Below are 22,551 nucleotides of genomic sequence, written 5' to 3' on the forward strand. Positions count from 1 at the left end.
AAAAAGAAGAAAAAGTTATATAAATGTGTAAAAATAAAATGTATCCAATATTTTTTTGCATATGTGGTGGTAGGGATCGAACCAAGAGCCACATAATATGAGGCAAATATACTAGCATTGAGCCATGCCCTTTGCCTATTTTAAGAAATCTAAATAAGCTAACAGCTCCCTCTTAGAGTGTCCCTGAAACATATCAACAGAAAGCGCAAATGAGCTAGTCTCACACTCACGCAATAGCAAGTGTTGGTAAAATACTAAGTTTTAGATTTTATTTTTAATTATGTATGTATGTATGTATGTATGTGAGTTTGTGAGCATGAATGTAGTGCCCTTGGAGATGAGAAGAGGGTGTAGAGGGTGATTGTGAGCTGCTTATACATGCTAGACACCAAGCTTCAGTCTTCTGTAAGAGCAATATGCTCTTTTAACCTCTGAGACATCTCCTCATCCACAAAGTATTTAAACAGGAGATTTTCTTGTTTTCTAATCTATCCAATCATATTTTTACTTGAAATATTACCTATATTTTTCAGACAAAATATAACACTATAACTAGGAACAAAGCAAAAAAGGTAAAAATTCCTCTAATGATTACTGAAATTGATAGCAAGACTTTATATCATAAAATACATCATTATCTTCCTTTTCTCTCTACCCATGATCCCCAGTCCGGTTCTGACCTGCCACATCATATTTTTCTGTTTTTCACATTTGCTTTCATTGGTTTTAATAAGGAAGAAAGCCCAGAGAGCCAAATCAATGGGAGAAAAGAGACTGTTTCATGCCTCTGGCCCATGGCAAAAGGAAAAAAAATATTTCTATTTCAAAAATAGCATGTTCTCAAGGGATTTCCACCTCAATGTTAAAAACATAGTGGACAGTCTTAGAGATGGCAAAGCATTTCAGACACTACTGGGATCAGCATTTAATTAAACATCCGAAGGCTCGAAGGCTCAACATTCTAAAAGCCTGGTTTGTTTTACTTTTAGAAAGGATAATACCCTGTTTTTGAGTCATATAACTTAAGGTCCTATAAAAAGACTTGAGGGATTTACATATTAAATAGTGACTTATGACAATCAATAATAATTTTATTATTAACTATATTCATGAATTAATTCTAAGATTACTAGAACTAGTATGGATTTAAAGCTAAAGTGAAAATGCTAGTTATAGAGCCCATGCTTCATATTAAGGGAGTTGATCTATCTTCTCTGACTAAAAAATGGAAAGATAATTTCAGCCAGGTCTAAAAGTTGCTTTTGATCTTATTAGGGACTTTTAGTAACCTGGTTGTTAAAAAAATAAAAAGGCAGACCAGAAAGGTACATGCAGACACAACAGGATTTTCCCTGAGGACCAAACTTCTCTGGTAATGTGGAATGCTCACTAGAACTAACCTGAGTCATTGCAAATAGATGACAAATTGCAGATATTTCTCTGAGATTTGACTCCTGAAAAAAGAAGAAGAAAGAAACCCAGCTGGTTAAGCATGTTAATAACTGTGCTCATATACTGCATTGTCAAGAATATTGGCAAACGAAGGCATCTAATGTAGACCAAAAGCATAAAAAAGCTAAACAGAATTGGCTGGATAGATTGCACCAAGAATAACAGAATGTGTTCTTACTTCGATGAGCAGCTATGGGCTGTGACTCTAGCACTCCTTGGCGTACCACTGTCTGACCATCAACCATTCTCTGAAATTTCTTTGTCACCTTTCTAATTATTTCTCCTCCTGTCAAATTTAAGTAGCGAACCATGGAAACAAATCATGCATAGAGAATCAGGGCTACTCCTGAATCGTGGGCCTTCCTTCCCTTCCAAAGTAGGAAAATCCTAGAACACTCTAACGTTGGTCTTAGCTCATACAGAGTGCTCTACAAATACACATTAGAAATAATAGTAATGTTCCAACTTTGACTTCCTGAACAAAAATTACAGAATTCAAAGTATATTCGCTGAGCACTTACTATATTTTCTGGATCTTACTCATACAGACCCTACCCTCAAGGAGCTTACACTCTGGTGGGTGGTCAGTCAGGGAATAAAAGTGTGGCATGGTGGCGTTTACAATCTAGAGGGTGATCCTAACCAGGAAATAAAAAGGTTGTGTAATGGACAGGGCATCGGCCACACAAACACACGAAGAAGAAAGAGATGAATGGGAGATTAAATGAGCCATGTTAAAAGCAGATCAACCTGAGAGACACTTTCTCCTTTGTCAAAGAAGTGTATCTTTTGGTTTGATTTGAAAAGAGCTCAAGGTTCCATTCAATAATTGGATCTTTCTGTTGCCATGGCAGAAATCCACAGAAGATGGGAGGGTGGGGAAGGCAAATGCTGTTGAGGTTCTCAGTAAACTAGTGAAGGAACAAAGATCATTAAAAAGATTATGTGTTAAACAATATTTTGTCTCCTTGTTGTGTCTTCTTTGGTCAGAATTATATATTCAGTGACCAAATGCAAGTTTATTTCCATTGCGTGTTATGACTTTGTTCTTGTGAGAGAAATTAGTTTGGATGCAAATGAAAATTGTAATTTGACTTAGTGCCCGTGATATGGTTTCTGTCAGAATGATTTATTTGTGTTCGAGTGGCAAGCTTCAGCCACTCGACAGCAACTGACTGTCACACTGTACAACATGTTATAACTGTATAGACGGCAGGGAGTAGCGCTTTCTGTGGCCTTTCGACCGCTCCTCTCTTGCTTTCTCAGCTTGTCATTCTCCTCCAGGCTTTATCTGCACCTCCACTGCTGCTCTTTCTCAGTGAGAATTTTCTTTCCCATTTCTAGAACTGCTAGCTATAATTCCTCCCCCAGTATGTGACCTCCGATAATTCTTTAAATCCTGACTGAGACGAACTTTATCTGAGCATGGTCAGATAGTAAGTATTTTAGGTTTTGTGAGCTAGATGGTTTCTGCTGCAACAACTCAATTCTACGTAGCAAAAAAAGTAGCCACTGAAAATAATTTAAGCAAAGAGGCAGGGCAGTGTTTCAATAAAATTCTATTTACAGAAAACAGGCAGTAAACCAGATTTTCCTACTGAAGTCAATAAAGAGCCTTTGTTAGACAGGTCTTGTGTGCCTGGACTTGCACAGGACACTTAGAAGCACATCATTTCTTCATTTAAAAAATGTTCAATCTTTTCATTCTTTTTTATTATATCTTGTGGATAATCTCATTACCACTAGCCCCTCTATTGCCTACATATCTTAATCATGTTACAAATATCCATGAGTCTGGGATGTAGCTTTGATGGTAGAATGTACACTTAGCATGTGGCAGGGCCTGTGTTCAATCCTCAGGACCCAAACAAACAAACAAACAAACATCCTGGTAGAATCTTTGACTATATCTGCATGAACGTTCTTGTCAGTTAACTGCTTGTTTCCTCTGTCTTACCCTTAGACAAAAAGATTCTTGAGGGTAGGCACTGGTGTCCCATGACTATTACACAGACCAAAACATCTACTACAATTTTAGGTACCCAGTGAATACATATCTATTCATTAAGAACAGATTTTATTTTTAAAAAGTAAGAAAAAAGACAAAGAAATAACAAATACCAGCCATTTCTTTAGTTTTACTTCAGTTATAAAAAGAAAAGTCTTGATATTGATAATAAGTCATACCTGATGCATTGGAGGTTTTTACTATAGTGATTTTAGTTTTTTCTGCAAAGAAGCAATTTAAATATTAGAGCAGAATTGTTGCTTAAAAAAACAATTTGCCATGAGTATCTTTTCTTTTCTTTTCTTTTTTTTTTTTTTTGTGAAGTGCTAAGAAAAGCACACTGTTGACATCTTAAAGATCCCATCAGTCAGCAGCAGAATGAACGGGACTCTCATTCACAGAACACGATGCAGCATTGATCTAGGGTGAGTCTGAAAGTTGGAGTCACATGTTTACACACTTAGATCATACCATTACACATTCCACTTCTTGTGTAATTCTACTTCAATTTTCAGGTATGACTAGTGAATTTATAGTACAGGTGGGTAGAACTAAGATGGAAACAGGGCTTTCAGACTGTAAAGAACAGGTGGCCCAGAAATGAAAGGCCATGTGAATCAGTAGTATATGCTGACTCAAAAACATTGCTACTATAGTTTACACTCAAGAATCCTGATTTCTCCTTTAGAGGTAATGCAGTACTATCCTCGCTGTACTGGTAGATAAACCAGCTCTTAGAGAAGTCAAGACCATCCAACAACTGTTGCATAACAAGCTCATAGTAGAACCAGGATTACTCAATTTAGGGGCTCACAGGCAAATATTAATATCCTCTCAAGAGCCAAGCCTTAGGAATATCTTTCCAAACACATTTGCAGACAAAGTCCACTCTGTAGCCCCCAGATGATGGAGAATCAGGTTCAGAAATCTGGAGGATTGCCAGCTGCATTCAGGGTACAAATTTGCAGAGAAATTCTGTGTTCTAGAGAAGATAGGTAAATTATAAAGGAAAGACTAAGTTCAAAGTTTGGAGACACCCTGAAGAATAAACAATGTCATAGGGACACTTTCGTAAACTTTTGTATGTTTGTTACTGATTGAGTTCACTTCAGTGTGTGATTCATGGACAATGGTTGGATACCACTTTGCACCGTCATCAATAACCCTTTATACATTATTTTGTTTGCCTTGCTGTTTTTCTCTCCATAGAAAATGAAGCAAAACTGTGAAATAAACTTGTATTTTTATAGCTAAATCCCGAAAAGTATTTAACTTCCCTAATAATCAAGAATCAAAAAAAACATAAAGAATCAAGAAGACGATTTAATAATATATAATGTAATCTCAGCAAAGGTACAGTGACATGGCCATTTTCATCCACTGCGGGCAGGATGAGGCAGAGTACAATTTTCCTAGAAGGTAAACAGGCAGTAGTTCTCAAGGGACTTAAAATATTCATACTGTTGACACATTATTTCCAATCCATGGAACGTATCCTATAGAAATCAGGGACAAATGCAAAGATGTTGGCATCAGGGTGTTCATTGCAACAACTTCTATTAAAAGAATACAAACAACTTTAATGCTTAGCATATGGCACACAATGGAATAGCATCAAGTCATTAGTAGCCAGAGGCAATGACAAATACTTACAATTTAATATTAAGTTAAAAGAGACATATAAAATCTTTGTAAGTTATGATTAGTCTGAAAAAGCTATAAACATGGGGGTAAGTATATATATGTATATATGTGATTGCAAATGAATGTATATAATATATATATATATGATCAAAACTGAAAATGTACCAAATTACTAACAATAATAGTAAAGTAAGACTAAAGATGATTTCTATTTTCTTCTTTGTATTTCCCTATATTCTGCATTTTATGAACTAATAGGTGTTGTTGTGATATTCAAAAAACAATAAATGTTCTTTTTAAGCAGCGTAATATGGCCAGAATAGGAAGTTTAGGAGTGTGGTGATAACAGCATAATAGCTCAATGACAGTCACTCACTCAAAGGTTGGACACCTAGGGAAAAAAGCAAAGGAACAACAGAAACTTGTTCCTTTACTAATCCATCAGCCTCAACGTACAAAGAACTCAAGAAGTCACAGAAGACAAGCTATGGCACCCGGAAATAATTTGAAATTACCTGTTTTGTTTAAAGTTGACAACACTTCTGAAGCAGCATCTAAAGAAATAACAAACAGAGTAATTACTGGCAGACTGTTTAAACATTTCAATTTCCTCGAAATCTAGAAGTTAGAGTTTTGCAAAATCTAACTGGTACTAGCCAAGGCAACAACATCCCCAGACCTATTCTCTGTTCTTCAGCCCCAAAATGAATCTGAAGACACTTTCATTCTTTGGGAAGGCACTTTTTGAATGTCTGTTATGTGTGTAACACATGGCAACACTCCAATATTTATTAGAGCCAACTATACCCACTTATGTTAATATTTTTGTCGCATTGCAGAAAAGGGGATGGAAAGATTGTAAGAGCCAGAGGTCAAGAGTGAAGCAGTGTCATCTGGACATGATAGGACTCCTGCACCCACGAACTCACACAGCTCTGGCTACCTGTGAAGATCAGTCCAGTTAACATTGTAGCATGGAATGAGAAGGGTTCATGAGATCCCATCACCCCTAATTGAGGAGCTATGGACAGGTGATGCATTTGTGGGGGAGAGAGAGAGAGTCAACTTTGAGGGCTGACCACCCTTCGGCAGATGGCTCCATATGCAGGAGTATATGGGCAGCACAAATTGGAGTTGATGGGTTATTAACTTTTTAAAAAGAGGATACGAAGTTTGGGGTTGGGTGGGGAGGGGACAGTGAACCTGCAAGGAGCTAGTGAGGAGAGTGGAGGGTGACTCTGGTCAAAATATATTATATGGAATTCTCCCCAAATTAATAAAAATGTTAAAAAATAAAACAGCTGTCCTTTTCTCTCTATGGTAATGAGAAATCCCTTATGGATAGGAAATTTACAACATGAATAACAACTTTGATAGCCCTGGGGATGCCTAGTAGCTTTTACCAGTGACACATTCTTACAAAAAAAAAGTCAAATAGTGCTAGTTTAAGTTTAAAGCTCTTAGGTATTATCAGCCTTTAGGAAGATTTCATTTCAATCCTATTAGATTAAAAAAAATCTAATTAAAATGAATTCTACAGGTATTTCTTTAATGAAACTTATTCTAGAATTTATTATTAGAGATGAAATTTTAGAAAAAAATGGATGTGGCACATGCCTTCATTCTTAACAATTAAGAAGCCAAGGCCAAAGAGCTATGAATTGGACGTCAGCCTGGGCTACATAGTGGGACCTCATCTCAACAAACAAACAACTAAACAAACACAATGCACTGCCATGCTTAAGACGCATCCATATATCCCCCACACGACACACAACACAATAAAGATACCACTGCCAACGCTAAACTGAAAATAATCTTTTCACTGCATGAAGTAATTACACACAAATCTGACAACTGTTGGTTTTTCTCATTGGGCAAATTATGAATTTAATCAGTTTCAATCAGTGTAAGATACATCTATGATTATTTAGCTCCCTAACCACCAACCACAGGGTTGAATTTTATTTTAACCAAGAGATTCTGAGAAGTGTTGTGGTTTGACCAAAATAAGATAGAAAACTGTTTCCCCTCAGAAGGGAGAGAACAGAATGTCCTGCTCCACCTACCTCCCTGGGATATACTGAGATTCTTTGTCCTTTTCTCTAACATGATGAGGAGCCAGAATTTTTTTGTTGCCCATTTCATGCTATTTAAAAATTGATAAGAATCACCCATAAAGAGACTTGCCTTTGAACGCCCTGTCCTCCAAATTCATGCTGAACACATTGAAGTCATTGGATGTGCTTCCCACACTTAAATAATACGTCACGTCAAGTGTGTTGGCATTGTGTTAGAGAGCAGATGAAAAGGAGTACTTAAAGTGTGATCAATGTCTCTAGAATTTTCCTAGAATAGTTACGGTGGGAGAGGGATTCTTTTTTATTTTCCTTCCATGATCAGACATTTTATCAGTTAACCAGAATGGTTTACTTTCACATGCTGGCAGGCCTTAAATTTTGGAGTGCTGGATTATATGGGATTACTTAGTGTCCCCAGATATAATTTAGAGATAGAAATCTTTATTACCACTCATTATACTTCTAGTCATATGAAGGGTTATTTATTTTCCCTTACTTCAGAAACTCAATTCTTACCATTGAGGCTTGCAGTTTCTACCTCTTTATTTTTCCCAAGGAGAAGAAGACAAAGGAATAATTAAAACAAAAGCTTAACAAATTGGACTACATCTAGGCTTAAAGATTTTCAAAATCTTGCCTGGTGTACCATTGGAGTAGGGGACAAGACTGACAAGAGATGATTCAGCTGCAGAGAGAGAAAAAATAAGTGAATACTTTGAAACAATTGTATATCTTTTGAGCCAAGGTTTCAATGTATAGCCCTGGCTTGAAACAATTATTTATGAAATTTTAAGAAGTCGGAATTCTTGAGATACAATCATAAAAAGTAGAAAAAGTGCCACAAGACTCAAAATCATGGAGTCTGCTGCACCTTTAGAATACCATGGCAATAAGTTAGGAGCCACATCAGAATAAAATAAATGAGAGTTTCGTTATTTTTCCAATCAAAAGCGTTCTAGAAAACACTTAAAATAACTTGTTCAACTAATGTCATCGATATCTGTTGTCATGTAGACACCACACTACTATAATGATTCCTGCCAACTGCCAAGTCTTCCCATGGTACACTGTGTGTGTGCATATGTATCTCTAATATTATATATTAGAATATATATATTCTCTAATATTTTATCCCATTTCTTGGCAAGCCATTTTGAAATATGGCTGCTATTAAGTCAATAAATCAAGCTCTAAATTTCTTGTGGAATGACTCTCTTCTTATGCTAGGAAGTCAGTCTACCACACACATTTCACATATTTAAATATTTAAAAGAGTTGATGGTTTTTATCTTGACCTAAACATGGAGAGAATCACAAACACTTCACAACTGAAATATGTCTTCCAGTAAAGAGCTTGCTTTTCAGCTGGTACGGACAAAGCACTTGGCTGGCCTTTCTCAAAATGCTCATGGGGTGGCTGAACACAAACACACACGCTGTCTATCCCATATTATTGCTTTCATATTTTGTCACTTACTATATTTATTCTTTTAAACACTTGCCAAGATCTTTCTTGAGGAATAAGACTGGGCCTAGGCAATTCAAGTCAAAGGGTGCTTATGGGGTAGAACAAAATAATTGGCCAGAGCCAGTTTTTAATGTATGACTATTAATGTGTCAATGGGGACACAATTCAAAGAAGAGGCCCGAGGGCACAGCCGTCTTCTTCCCTTGACATACACTGGGTCTTATGTTTTTCCCCAGGGCACCCAGAGCTCAAGGTATGACTAGAACTCTGCGTTCTATACAAACAGGGCTTTGCAGGGTTTTCTGTGATTGCATTTGCCAAAAGCTCTTCTACTAAAACAGTTGTTCTCAACATTCATAACAGCGTAACTCTTTAATACAGTTCCTCGTGTTGTTGTGACTTCCTCAAACATAAAATGATTCTTGTTGTTACTTCATTATCGTAATTTCGCTACTATTATGAATCATAATGTAAATATCTGTGTTTTCTGATGGTCTTAGGTGACCCCTGTGAAAAGGTCATTCAACCCCCTAAAGCGTCTCGACCCACAGGTTGAGAACTGATGTTCTAGAAGAAAAATACACTAGCATGTTGAACCTAGGAACTCAACAACTAGGGGGCAAACTGACAAAGACAAGTTTGGTGTCTTAAGGTTCAGGGTTTGAATCTTTAACCCATAACATAACAACTCACGCCTACAGTCATTTATTTACCCTATAGCAGGTACATGGAGTCTCTTGTTTCATCTTTAAATATCCCATAGAGCAGATACTATTGTTCTCCTCGAATTGCAGAGAAAGAAACCGAGGCATAAAAATGTTAAGGAACTTGCCCTGAATCTAAGCTAGTGGTGGAGGTGGGAGAGTGGTGGCTTGCTTAATTCATTCAGCCTGGCTCCAGAGAATGTGTTAACACGATCAAGTTTCCCCTGCTGAGCCCATTTCCACATCTATAACATGAACATCCTGAGTCCTATACTGGTAGCCTGGGGAGGAATGAGATGTCTGAAGACTTCAGGCACGGTAGTGCATGCATAAGAGATGGCTGCAATTATTACTGGATTCAGACGGTTGAATGAATAACAAGTTCATTTTCACAGTCCTAATGATGGAATACCAACTGATTGACAACCGTAGGACGTGTGGTATATCAGAAAGAAGACAAGTAGGATGCAAAGAAGCCCACACTACCTCTGTGTGATGTGGAGCAAGAAGCTGTGAGATCTCAGACGAGTTATTTGGCAGCCCTGGGCTCCGTTCTCTCACCATAGGACACTCGGATGCTAGTTTCCAGCTGTTAGTCCCATAACAGAGTACGGGTCTCTGTTCCCATAGCTTCTATCCACATTTCTCTTTAGTTTATTTGCCTTCCCATCGTCATGTGTGCTAAGTTCCTAGAAGCCTCTGGAAAGATATTCTCTAAGTGAAGGTACTGAAGGAGTGGACTGAAGAGAACAGCTCACCTTGCAAATACAATAAATCGTGGTGCCTTTAAGTTCTTAATGCTGCTCAGACTTGTGAGCTAGACTACTGACCATAGCCGAAGCCCTTAAGCTGCTACCCAGTGAAGTCCGTAGTCCCTAGAGAGTTAGTCCCCAGCTTGGCTAGGCACTATGGAAGAATCAGTATGCCTGTCTGCTCTTGGTCTTGTAGGTGCATGTTTAAGGACAATTAATTTAACCAAGTGTCTTAGAGGAAAACAGTTTTGCTGTATCTGACCATGTGTCATCCCTCATGGAGAACTTCCAGAGTAACATTTTCCTGAGATTGCCCAAAGTCATAAAAGAACTCTTACCAGATGGTGATAGCAAACTGGAATTGCCAGCGTTTTCTGTCAAGAAAAAAAGGTGATTTAGCATTAGTTTGGTTTGTTTACATATTTGTAGGCGATTCGCATTTTTAATGGCAATGAATGCAAACCAAGCTGCAAATGACTACCAAAAGAGGGCAGCATGTTATCTAACGATTATGTTCCACACCCTGTTTCAGAGCTTCTCTTCAATTCTCTACGAACACAGCTTTCTAGTGAAGTAATATTCCCAGTTTTTAACTCTTGTGTGTGTGTGTGTGTGTGTAATACACACATGTGCATGTAGGTACCCATGTAAGTTTATGCAGAAGCCAGAGGAGAATATCTTGTGTCCTCTATCCCACTCTACTTTATCATCCATCCATCCATCCATCCATCCATCCATCCATCCATCCATGTATTTAGAGACAGGGTTCTTCACTGAATCTGAAGCTCATTGTTTGGGCTAGGCTGATTAGCCAGTGAGCTCCTGGCATCTACTTCTCTCTGTTTCCCAACATTGGGCCTATAGGCACATGCTGTGCTGGATTTCTATGTGGGTTCTGGAGATTTGAACTTAGGTCTTCTTGCTTTCACAGCAAGCACTCTTACACACTAAGCCATCTCCCCATGTCCTCAACTTTTAACTATTTATAGTGTTTTATATATGATGTTGTGTAATGTATAAATATATAATGTACACTTCAAACTAAGGAGATGGCTAAGACTTTAAGCTGTTGTTTGGTGTTCACTGAATATATAGGAAAAGTGCACATCTGGACAAATTAAAGTTTATTAACTATGCTTTTATTTTAGCACAAAGGTTTTGACCTATTAAGCCATCTCTTTCTTCTGAGTTGAACTACATCAGCCACCTTTGGATGAATAAACTACAAGAACTGCTGAGTTATTTATTTTGGGAAAATGCTCAGATCCCTTTAAAGAAAAGCAGTTTTATTTTTTCTGTGCAGGAAAGCAATACATGCCTGGAGCTGGAGGAATGGCTCAGTGGTTAACAGCACATGCTGGACTACAAGACCTAGATTTGGTTCCCAGCATCCACATCAAAATTCAGCATGGTCAGATGTGCCTGCAACTCCAGGGTTATGGGGCAGAGACAGGTAGAAAGATCCTGGAAGCTCAATGGCCAGCCAGCCTAGCCCAAACAACGAGCTTCAGCCAAACTCAGACAGTGAGCTTACAGAGGCAAGAAAAGGGTGCCTGGTACCCTGAAACTAGAGTTTCAGATAAGCAAATATGTGGGTTCTAGGAACTGAACCCAAGTCTTTTGGAAGAACAGCTGAGCCATCTCTCCAGCCCTAAAGCTGGACATTTAAAATTTGTTATACTTTCCTTTTTCTTTTGGCATTGTTTTCCCTTTGGATATCAGTTTACTTTTTCTATGTCTCAGAACTACATCATCCTTCATGGTCCAATATAGCCATTTCCCCACATGTCTTAAATGTCCTATGTTTTCCTGAGTACTAGTCTGGGTTTCTTTGAGGGTTTGCCCCCATTCACTTCCCACTTGCAATAATGATGGGTTGTCGCTTCCAATTAGTCATGTATTTGAACTTCATGCCACTCTTAGGAGACAAAATATTTCCAGTGTTGAAAAGATTTATAAATGCTTGGTGGTGGCAGTACACGCCTTTAATCCAAGCACTCGGGAGGCAGAGGCAGTCGGAACTCTGTGAGTTCGAGGCCAGCCTTGTCTACAGAGCAAGTTCCAGAACAGGCTCCAAATCAATAGACAAACCCTGTCTCAAAAAACAAAAACAAACAAACAAAAGTTTTGTAAACAAAGAAAGGAAAAAAATTAAGGTGTTTTTCAGACTTTTTAGTTTGGAAACCTATAGAGCAAATCTTCAACTATTGCCAAATTATTGAAGTCTTGATCTAATCCCATAAACAAAATTATTGAAATCTACCTATAAAATTTACTTAATATGACCCTCTGATGAATTTTTTCTGATTATTTTTTTTGGTTATCATATTATTTTTTTTTATTGAAAAAAAATTTTCTGCTTCCTCCCCGCCTCCCATTTCCCTCCCCCTCCTCCCGCCCCTCTCCCCCTCCTCCCGCCCCTCTCCCCCTCCCCCCACTCCTCTTCTCCTCCCTCTCCAGTCCCAAGAGCAGTCAGGGTTCCCTGCCCTGTGGAAAGTCCAAGGTCCTCCCCCCTCCATCCAGGTCTAGGAAGGTGAACATCCAAACTGTCTAGGCTCCCACAAAGCCAGAACATGAAGTAGGATCAAAACCCCATGCCATTGTCCTTGGCCTCTCGTCAGCTCTCATTGTCCGCCATGTTCAGAGAGTCCGGTTTTATCCCATGCTTTTTCAGTCACAGTCCAGCTGGCCTTGGTGAGCTCCCAATAGATCGGCCCCACTGTCTCAGTGGGTGGGTGCACCCCTCATGGTCCTGACTTCCTTGTTCATGTTCTCCCTCCTTCTGCTCCTCATTAGGACCTTGGGAGTTCAGTCCGGTGCTCCAGTGTGGGTCTCTGTCTCTATCTCCACCCATCGCTAGATGAAGGTTCTATGGTGATATGCAAGATATTCATCAGTATGGCTATAGGATAGGTTCATTTCAGGTTCCCTATCCTCTGGTGCCCAAGGAACTAACTGGGGACATTGCCCTGGGCACCTGGTAGCCATTTCAAGTTCAAGTCTCTTGCCAACCCTTAGGTGGTTCCCTTAACTAAGATATGAGTTTCCCTGATCCCCTATCCAACCTTCAAATGGCCAAAAGATACTTAAGGTCATGCTCAACCTCCTTAGCGATCAGAGAAATGCAAATCAAAACAACTTTGAGATATCATCTTACACCTGTCAGAATGGCTAAAATCAAAAACACCAAGTATAGCCTTTGCTGGAGAGGTTGTGGAGAAAGGGGTACCCTCATCCATTGCTGGTGGGACTGCAAACTTGTGCAACCACTTTGGAAATCAGTGTGGCGGTTTCTCAGAAAAATTGGGATCAACCTACCCCTGGACCCAGCAATACCACTCTTGGGAATATACCCAAGAGATGCCCTATCATATGACAAAAGCATTTGTTCAACTATGTTCATAGCAGCATTATTTGTAATAGCCAGAACCTGGAAGCAACCTAGATGTCCTTCAATGGAAGAATGGATGAAGAAAGTGTGGAATATATACACATTAGAGTACTACTCTGCGGTAAAAAGCAATGACTTCTCGAAGTTTGCATGCAAATGGATAGAAATAGAAAATACTATCCTGAGTGAGGTAACCCAGATCCAAAAAGAAGATCATGGGATGTACTCACTCATAATTGGTTTCTAGTCATGGATAGGGGCCACTGAGTCTATAATTTGTGATCCTAAAGAAGCTAAACAAGAGGGTAAACCCAAGGAAAAACATATAGTTATCTTCCTGGCTATGGGAAATAGACAAGATTGCCGGGCAAAAAATTGGAATCTTGGGGGTGAGGTGGGATGGGGGTGAGGGGAGATGGGGAGAGAAAAGTGTGAAGGAGAGGATGAGGGGAACTGGGGGAAACGGGATGATTTCTGATGATTTTTTTAAAAAATAAAGTCTATATATAATTATAGTGAGAATGAGTTTATAATGGTAAGCCAAACAGAGCCTGAAGAATCGAAAATTCAAGATAATAGCTTCATGGTTGGCGACTCCTTCCCTAAATCGCCTCCTTAGCACTTGTTTTCAATACGATTGCCACCACTTCCCAAACTCTAGTGTCACAGGTTCTAGCGTGGTGTCAGTACTGCCATATGATTGTCCCATTGCCATTGCCTCTCCAACTCAATGTAGCCTAGAACTCAGCCTTCATCACCCCATATCTTTTTGATATTTGATCTATTCTTGAACTTAGCTTTGCTGTTAACAATGGCTAAGCAATTTAAGTCGAAAATTTAAGTGGATTGATTTTTTCTTGCATTACTATTCTAGCGAATTGCCATGAAGTTAGTGGCTTACAGTACAAATTGGTTATCAGAACCCACCGGATGAAAATCAAGTTGATGACAAGCTACGGTCCTATCTGGAACCCCTGGAGGTGAGTCCAGTTCCTGCTTATTTGGGTTATTGGCAAACTAGTTTTTTGTAGTTGTAGGACTGAGGCCCTTATTTTCTTCCCGGCTATAGACTGAGGGTCGTTCTAAGTCTGAGTCATGTTTCTTGACTCTTGTCACATTTGTCTGTCTTCAAAGCCAGAGCGACAGGATAGAGTAGGAAAGGTCTCATGGGCTATCATCCTGTCACTTAAGAAAATCACTGGGTTCATCTGGGTGATCTATGATAACCTCCAGATCTCATGGTCTTTAATGGTAATTATATCCATAACGTCCTTTTCACAATGTAAATTTTAACTTTGCCTTTTAAAACTGGAAGTTTTAGGTGGCGACACTTCATGGCGACTCTCGGGCCCTCTGAAGTGTTCTTTGGCTCCAGAGTCAGACGGAGATCGCTGGCATTGCTCCTATCCTCCATGGGCAGCAAGTATACACGTTGGTGCATACACATACATGCAAGCAAAACACGCATAAAATAAAATGGATAAATTTTTTGTAAAAGTTGATTTGATTCATAGTTCTGGGGACTGGGAAATACAAAATTTGAGAATCTCCATCTGCTGAGGGGCCTCCTGTTGTGTTATATAGGGGAAAAGGGCAAATGGGCTCTCAAGAAGAGTGATAACTCCCGTGAGAATGACAATGGTACATTCGAGAGGGTGGGGCCCTTATGACTTAATCACCTTTCAAATATCCCACCTCTCCATAACATCACAAAGACAAATAAATGTCAACACGAGTTGGGGGGCATTCTAACCATCAGCATATGATATGTTGTGTTTTCCAATTAGATACTAAGCAGCTTGATGTTTTGTCTATTATCCTCCAGAAGTCCAGGCCAGTGTCATGGATTGTGTAACTATCCAAAATATTTTTATTAACCTGGGTGTGATGGCATACATCTTTAATCCCAGCACTCGGGAGGAAGATGCATGTGGATCTCTGTGAGTTGGAGGCCAGTCTGGTCTACAAGAGATAGTTCCGGGACAGCTAGGGCTGTTACACAGAGAAACCCTGTCTTGAAAAAGCATACATAACTGAAAAAGAAATCTCTATCAGCCAGGAGTCAAGTTATAAACTTATGACATGTATATAAAGAGAAAATTAACTTAGAGAAATAGTAGAAAGGTAGAGGGCTGGACCAGTCTTCTAGGGGTGGAGATAGAAGCAGGAAGCAGAAGCTGAGACCATGGAGGGATGGGGGCGCGTGCACCCAATGAGAAGGGAATCAGGAAGAAGGCAAGTCCATGATCAGGGATATGGGTAAGTCAATCATAGAAGGAAACACACACACACACACACACACACACACACTTTTTCCTTTCCTCTTGCACTCCAGTTTCTTTTTCATTACCACATGTTGGGGTTATTATGCTCTGTGTTGCAAAACATCAAAGGGGAAGAATGGACCCGAGAATGAGGGACATTGATCTAGGCAGAGCCCATAAAGGCTTGAGAATACTTCTTGGATGACTGGTACTCAGAACGTGATGTATGGATTAGTAGTTACGTCTGATGATCACAGCAGAGAGATCATGTAATGAATCTCACAAATGTGTGCTGAGCTGTCCATCCAAATTCACACCAAATCAATGTGAAAAGCCCACAATTATGAGCCCCCTTGCCTAGAGTGATAACTTCAATACGGTAGCCACAATTGACTCTTACTCTTTGCTTAATGTCCTCTCTCTACTCCCTGACACCACTTTCCAGATAAACTACCTGCACCCAAGTCATGGAAGGCCATATCTGAGTGCTGCTGAATTCCTCTCTGCTGTTTGAAAGCATGGTAGACATTAAGTTTTCTAAAGTGAGAGAGCTGTCTTAAAGATGTGGCAATGCCCATGAGTCTTCCAACACACCATCCCTCAAGTTGGATGGGAACAAGACTTTCTCTTCCAGAAGTGACTCTATAAAAGATACAGCTAGGCCCCCTTGCATGAATACTTTTTACCCAACTGACTCCTCCAGATTGAATTACTATTCCATAGAGAGATGATTACAAACAAGCCACCACGCCCAGGCACTATTATATGGGAGCCCTAAACAAAACAATCCTCTTTGCTGTTCTATTGACTTTTCAGAACTTGGAACAACAAACAGTCTTCCAGAGACCACCTTTCCAGATTGTACTATACAAGCAAAAGGATTAATAAAAGCATTTCTAATTTGGCACATTCAACACTTGTTTACTTGGTCTGTGACTATCTCACATCACACTGCTCAATAAGTACTCTTACATAATATATTTATTAGAAGATTAATAATGACATCACTAAAGAAAACTTTAGCTCTTAGCTGATGGAACTTCCTGGGAAGAAAATAGCCATTCTAGGTGGGCTTTCACCATGATGGGAAAGACAGTGAAATGTGTTGTTGATCCTCCAGGGCCTAACTCTTCCTCTTCCTCCAGCTTTGCACACAACTCGGCCACCCCTTTCCTTCATCTTCCAGAACTGAGCAGGCATGAGGCATCTGCCATTCTGTAGCTCACACACACTGAGAAATATCATGGGAGCCTCATATGGTTACTATAAGGGGCACTATGAGGCCTATGATGAGGCATTTTCCCTGGATCTTTCAGACATGCAGTGCCTCGGGCAGGTGTATGTTCAGTTTTGTGATGAATGGTCACGTTTCTGTGGGGCATCCACATTACCCAGGTAAAAGGCAACACTAACATGAGGTTCATTTGGTTCCCATACACTACAGTTCACACCCTGTGGCTTCCAGCTCTTCTTGTTCTCCTTTCCCAACTCCCTACCCTATTAATGTTAAGTTCCAGTGCCAGCTGTTGAGGAAAGCAGTCTCATGAAGTTCTAACCAGCGCTCACGGTTTGATTCAGTCAAATCCCTGTAGCAAATGCCTCCAGGAAGGGTAAAGGAAAAAGGGAGAGAGGGAGGGAGGGAGGGAGAGAGAGAGAGAGAGAGAGAGAGAGAGAGAGAGAGAGAGAGAGAGAGAGAGATCCTGACTTGGTCGTTCTATGTGATTTGACTCCAGTTTAACTAGTTCGAAACAAAAAACTTCTATGATAATTAGATTATATAGTTTATAGTTGTGCTGTCCAACATGGCAGCCACCAGTTTCCATGTGACAATTAAAATTTAAATTAACTAGGCAGGTAGCTCTTCTGTAGCGGCTATATCCCCTGTTCTGTCTGTTGTGTGCCAAATAAACTTGTATTTTTTTTTTCCTACAAGCAATTTAAACTAGTTAAAAACAATAAAAACTTGAATGCCATGGTCAAGGTTGAAGTGCTTAGCAGTCACATGTGGCTGGTGGCCGCAGCACTGAGCAGACAACAGATAGAGAACACTTCCTCATCACACAATGGTTTCTACAGACAGTGCTGGTCTGTAGTGCTAGTGGCTTGTATCCACTCACAATGAGTCAGGCGCATTACAGGCATCTGCTTTATATGTATGAAGTCACAACACTCTGGGAGATAGGTGCTACCACTTTACAGAAAAGGAAACTGAAACACAAGGCCTAAGCCCTTTGCTAAAATCAGAGGTTAAAATTTGGCCCCCAAAAGACCAGGGCCCACAGCTCTTGACCTTATGCTCATACTGTGAACATCACAGTGACCTGGCTTGGTACAGAAAAAAATAATTGGCTCTGCTGAATCTTCCTGCACTCCAACAGCTCCAGTTCAGCTATTGGGTATCTCAGTAAAGGTCATAGCATACTCCTACAGTTTCCTTAGGGCGTGTGAATTCGGGTTTTAATACGATCCCTAGGAGGAAAAGATGTCTATCTCACCTTATCCTACCTTCAGTGGCAGAATGAGATATACCAATAATCCTGGTTAGAAGGGCAGAATCGGGTGTATTAGTTAAACTATGGCAGGCTGTGATAAACTCGGAAATCTCAAGTGCTTGAAGAGATAAAGTTTGTTTTCCATTTATAAAATCCAATAAGCAACATCAAGTAGAGAGCTGAGAGTGGGGGAATCAGGGGAGGGGTGTTGAACAGGGACCCAGATCCACAGAGGGCCTGCTTTCTTCAATGTAAAGAGCCCAAATTTTCTGTGGACAGCACCACCTAGGGGACAACCATGAAAAGAGATTGATATTTCTGTTTGGTCTGGGTTTTTTTGTTGCTTTATTTTTTTGTTTGTTTGTTTGGTTGGTTTTGGTTTTATTTTGCTTTTTGAGACACGGTTTCTCTGTGTAGCCCTGGCTGCCCTGGAACTCAGAGATCCACCTGCCTCTGCCTCCTGAGTGTTGGGATTAAAGATGTGTGTCACTATTACCCAGCAAAAGTTATCTTAAAGGAAATTAAGCCACTTGGGTTGACAATGCTCCCCACAAGAACCATAGACTAACAAAACCCCCATACCAGGCATAAGAAACATTCTTTCAAATTGTCGGTCAGGTGACTCCCAAAACAATATAGATTATCAATGTTGGTTGACTCTCAGTGGTTGAGGGTAGGCCCTTATTGTTGAAGGTACTACACAGTTGGGACTCAGGACTAGGAATTATTTGAGCTGGATCTGACTTGAAAGCCTCCTTCCTGTGATCTAGCTTACACGGTACCAGAAAACACTAGGCAAGCTACCAAAGGAGGGAAGCAATTAAACAGTCCTACCCAGCTGCAACACCTATGAACCAGGACAAGACCAGCATGGCAAAATATGTATACATAAAGATGCAATAAGTGTTACTCACATGTTTGTGGTAACCAACAGCTATCCAGTTGAATTCAAGGCCCATTCAAGAGAAGGGGAATCATGTCTGGTACTGGAAACCTAGCTAACTTCTCAGGGAAAGTGAGGTCACAGGCCATAGTAAAGAGTCTACTATCACCACTTTGCTAGACCAGCATACCTCCTTACTACATTCTAAATCTTAACATTATAACCACAGATAAATATAGCGACCTCCCCCTTATCAAAGAAGTCTCTCCCTACTTCAAATGGAGACCATCACAGAAAATTACACTAGACATATAATAGAGATCAAGAAATTATGGGACGTCCAGCCTCAATGGTTATATCTACATTACAATCCTATCTACGACTCAGGGAACATTGAGGAAGGAGGGGCAGAAAGATCATGAGAGTCAGAATACCAGAAAGTCTGTTTGGTGTGAAACGGTCTCTCCTAGAAACGGCTGCATATACAAGACTAGAACAATGACAACATCAATGAACAGCTAATGTAGAAAGGGAAAAATTTGCAGGTCCTACCCCTAGACAAAGAACTACAGGTAACTACTGAAAGAAGGAGAATTAGCCTCCCACAAGGGGTGAACCACTTTATTGCTTGTCCAATGCAGTGGGGTCAGCCCTGAAACCATATATAAACAGTAAAAGCAGACTCATTAGGTTGTATTTATATATTTGTAATATATATATACATGCATATATGTATATATGCAACCATATATGTATATATGTAACAATAACAACATAATAATATTAATGCTAAAAGTATCGTCCTTAGTGACCATTTTATCTCTGATTCTTTGTCATGACAGTGACAAGGTTGAAAGTCAAGCAATCAGTACGAATGGAAGGATTTCTTTCACTTTTCAGCCTGAATATGAATTTCCCTCTCTTTGTGACTCACTCTCCCAACTTCGTTGCCAGCAAAGCACCAGACCATAGTTCCTCCAGGACCCTCAAGAGGGTAACTACTGTGTGATGAGCCAGATCTGTTGACAACGAATTTGCTGGTAAAAACCACTAAGAAAGGTTGAAATTATGGATATTCCCACTTAAGAGGGGAAAAAAGCCTATTTAGTTGGAAAAGCTGAAATTTTATAGTTGCCTCTGTTTTGATGTCACATTTAACCCTTAATTCGTGATGCTGTATTCATACATGGAAGACCCTTATCACGCCTCTAGGCCTTTGTAAACTGGTAGTTTCTGTCCTAATGGCTTTTCCTATGGGCAGTGCAGGACATCATGTGTCTTAGTTAGGGTTTTTATTGCTGTGAAGAGGCACCAGGACCACTGAAACTCTTATAAAGGAAAACGTTTAATTGAGGTGATGGCTTACAGTTTCAGAGGTTCAGTCCATTATCAGCATGGCGGGGAACACGGTGGCATGCAGGCAGATATGGTGCTGGAGCAGGAGCTGAGAGTGTTACATCTTGACTTACAGGCAACAGGAAAGGACACCTCCACAGTGACACATGTCCTCCAACAAGGCCATACCAAATATTGCCACTCCCTTTGGGGAGCCATTTTCTTTCAAACCACCACACCATGTAAAAAACTAAACACCATGGCCACAACATTGTTGCAAAAGCATCTTAATTTATCTTGGTGGTTTTTCTTCTTCTTTTTTTCTTTTTTTAAATGGTATTGTGCCCTTATTCACATGAGAGCTCTTATCATGGGCTTTTAACATCTGATCTGGAATGCTGCAATTTTTACAATCTATGACTCTGTCTTGCTAATCCTCTCTCCATGATTAAAATGCCCAATACCATTTATTTCCAATGTATGAATGAGCATACATGCTAAGCAATCTTTCAAGATGACAAAGAGACTGGGTGCCCCAGAGAAACTGACTTGATTATGGCTCTGTCTTTTTGTTGTTGTTGTTTGATTTTGTTTCTTGAGACAAGGTTTCTCTGTGTAGTTTAGGAGCCTGTCCTGAAACTCACTCCATAGACCAACCTGGCCTTGAACTCAGAGATCCACCTGCCTCTGCCTCCAGAGTGCTGGGATTAAAGGTGTGTGCCACCAGTGCCTGAATGCTCTGTCTTGATTACGATCCTAACATTTCTGTTAATATTTCCATGCTTGCAAAATGGGGTTGAGTACTTTGAACGAAGTTAAACTACATTTGTAAATCATTTTATCACAACAGTACCAACCAAACATTGCCATTACTATTCATTCAGACTGTGTTCTTCTGCTTTCCTGGATGGAGTTTCCCTTTCTATAAAAGTGGACATTTTTACTTTGTGAAAATAATATGGTGTCAGTAATTTATAGAGGATATTCAAAACATAATGATGTTTATTCTATGATTTGCATGTTATATGATTTCTATTCTAACTCTGAAACGAACTTACCTATTCTCTAAAGTTTGGTTAGTGAGAATATCCATAAACACACTATCTAGTTCAAGTTGAAGAAATAGCAGGTAATTTGTCCTACTTTCTTTTTAACTCCCCGATGTTGAAGGCCTACTGTGGAACAGGTGCTGAAGTGACAGTGAGAAACAAAGCAAAGGCCCTGACCTTAAACATTTTTACTTTGAAAATGAAAATTCCTCAGTAACTCAAACTCATTGTCTCCTGTTTGTACCCCACCAACACAGAATTTGTTACATGGAAGTGCGAATCTAGTTTTGATTAACGACCAAACATATTTCAAATTAACAGCAAACAAAAATGTCCGTGTAATCGGAAGGCAGTACAGCTGTTTAGCTAATTCTTATCCATCCAATTAGTGACACCATCGTAAGCCATTTAAATCTACTTCTTGAAGCAAGCATGTTGTCTAACTTATATTGTCATTTTTCTCCTTAAATTAAAAATAATTTGATGCTCTATTGAATATTAAAGTCCCATGAAAGAACTTTGAATTTCTAAAAGAAAAACAGCAGAAAGGGTATGGACCAAAGAAGACACTATGTAAAAGACTTAACATGATGGCCATAGCATCATTGGGAAAGCATCTGTGCCACATATCGGTGGGTTGTTTTCACTAGCCTGTGATCTTACTCACATGAGATCTCTTGCTAATTGAACTAAGGGTAAACCCCCCTCTCAAGATACATTTTACTAACATGCTTTCCTGGAACATCAGCTTAATTCCTAGTAACTGAAATCAGTGGAACTATGGGTTTCATTCCTTTGGGCCTTTCTTAATTTTTACCCAGTGCTTTGCAGGGTGAGGGGGTTACAAATCCATGCCAGAATGAATCATGGCAAAGTCATATGAAAACTGCGTTCATGTGCCTGAGTGAGTAAACAGTGGGGAAGCAGTGAAGAACACAAGTTCTAGAGTCCTACCACCTTCACTTGCCAACTGTGCGAACTTGGAAGTGACTCAAACTTTCCAAGCCCCAAATAAGCACTTCTGGCAG

The 22,551-nt window shown here is 39.7% G+C and overlaps 1 protein-coding gene across 2 annotated transcripts in view; it reads right to left on the bottom strand.

Moving 5' to 3' along the window:
• The window catches only part of Adgrg2 (adhesion G protein-coupled receptor G2), a 79,350-nt gene that overhangs the window by 35,089 nt on the left and 21,710 nt on the right, over positions 1-22,551 (bottom strand). The window contains exons 4-8 of one of the 2 annotated variants that reach the window (XM_057759222.1): positions 10,448-10,483; positions 7,823-7,870; positions 5,620-5,658; positions 3,640-3,681; positions 1,401-1,454 (exon numbers count right to left, since the gene is read on the bottom strand). In XM_057759222.1, the coding sequence (XP_057615205.1) occupies positions 1,401-1,454; positions 3,640-3,681; positions 5,620-5,658; positions 7,823-7,870; positions 10,448-10,483 (219 nt within the window). The remainder of the gene's footprint in view (positions 1-1,400; positions 1,455-3,639; positions 3,682-5,619; positions 5,659-7,822; positions 7,871-10,447; positions 10,484-22,551) is intronic. The other variant, XM_057759221.1, reaches the window with a different exon arrangement.

This window comes from Chionomys nivalis, chromosome X (genome assembly GCF_950005125.1).
Source record: "Chionomys nivalis chromosome X, mChiNiv1.1, whole genome shotgun sequence".
Taxonomy (NCBI): Eukaryota; Metazoa; Chordata; class Mammalia; order Rodentia; family Cricetidae; genus Chionomys; species Chionomys nivalis.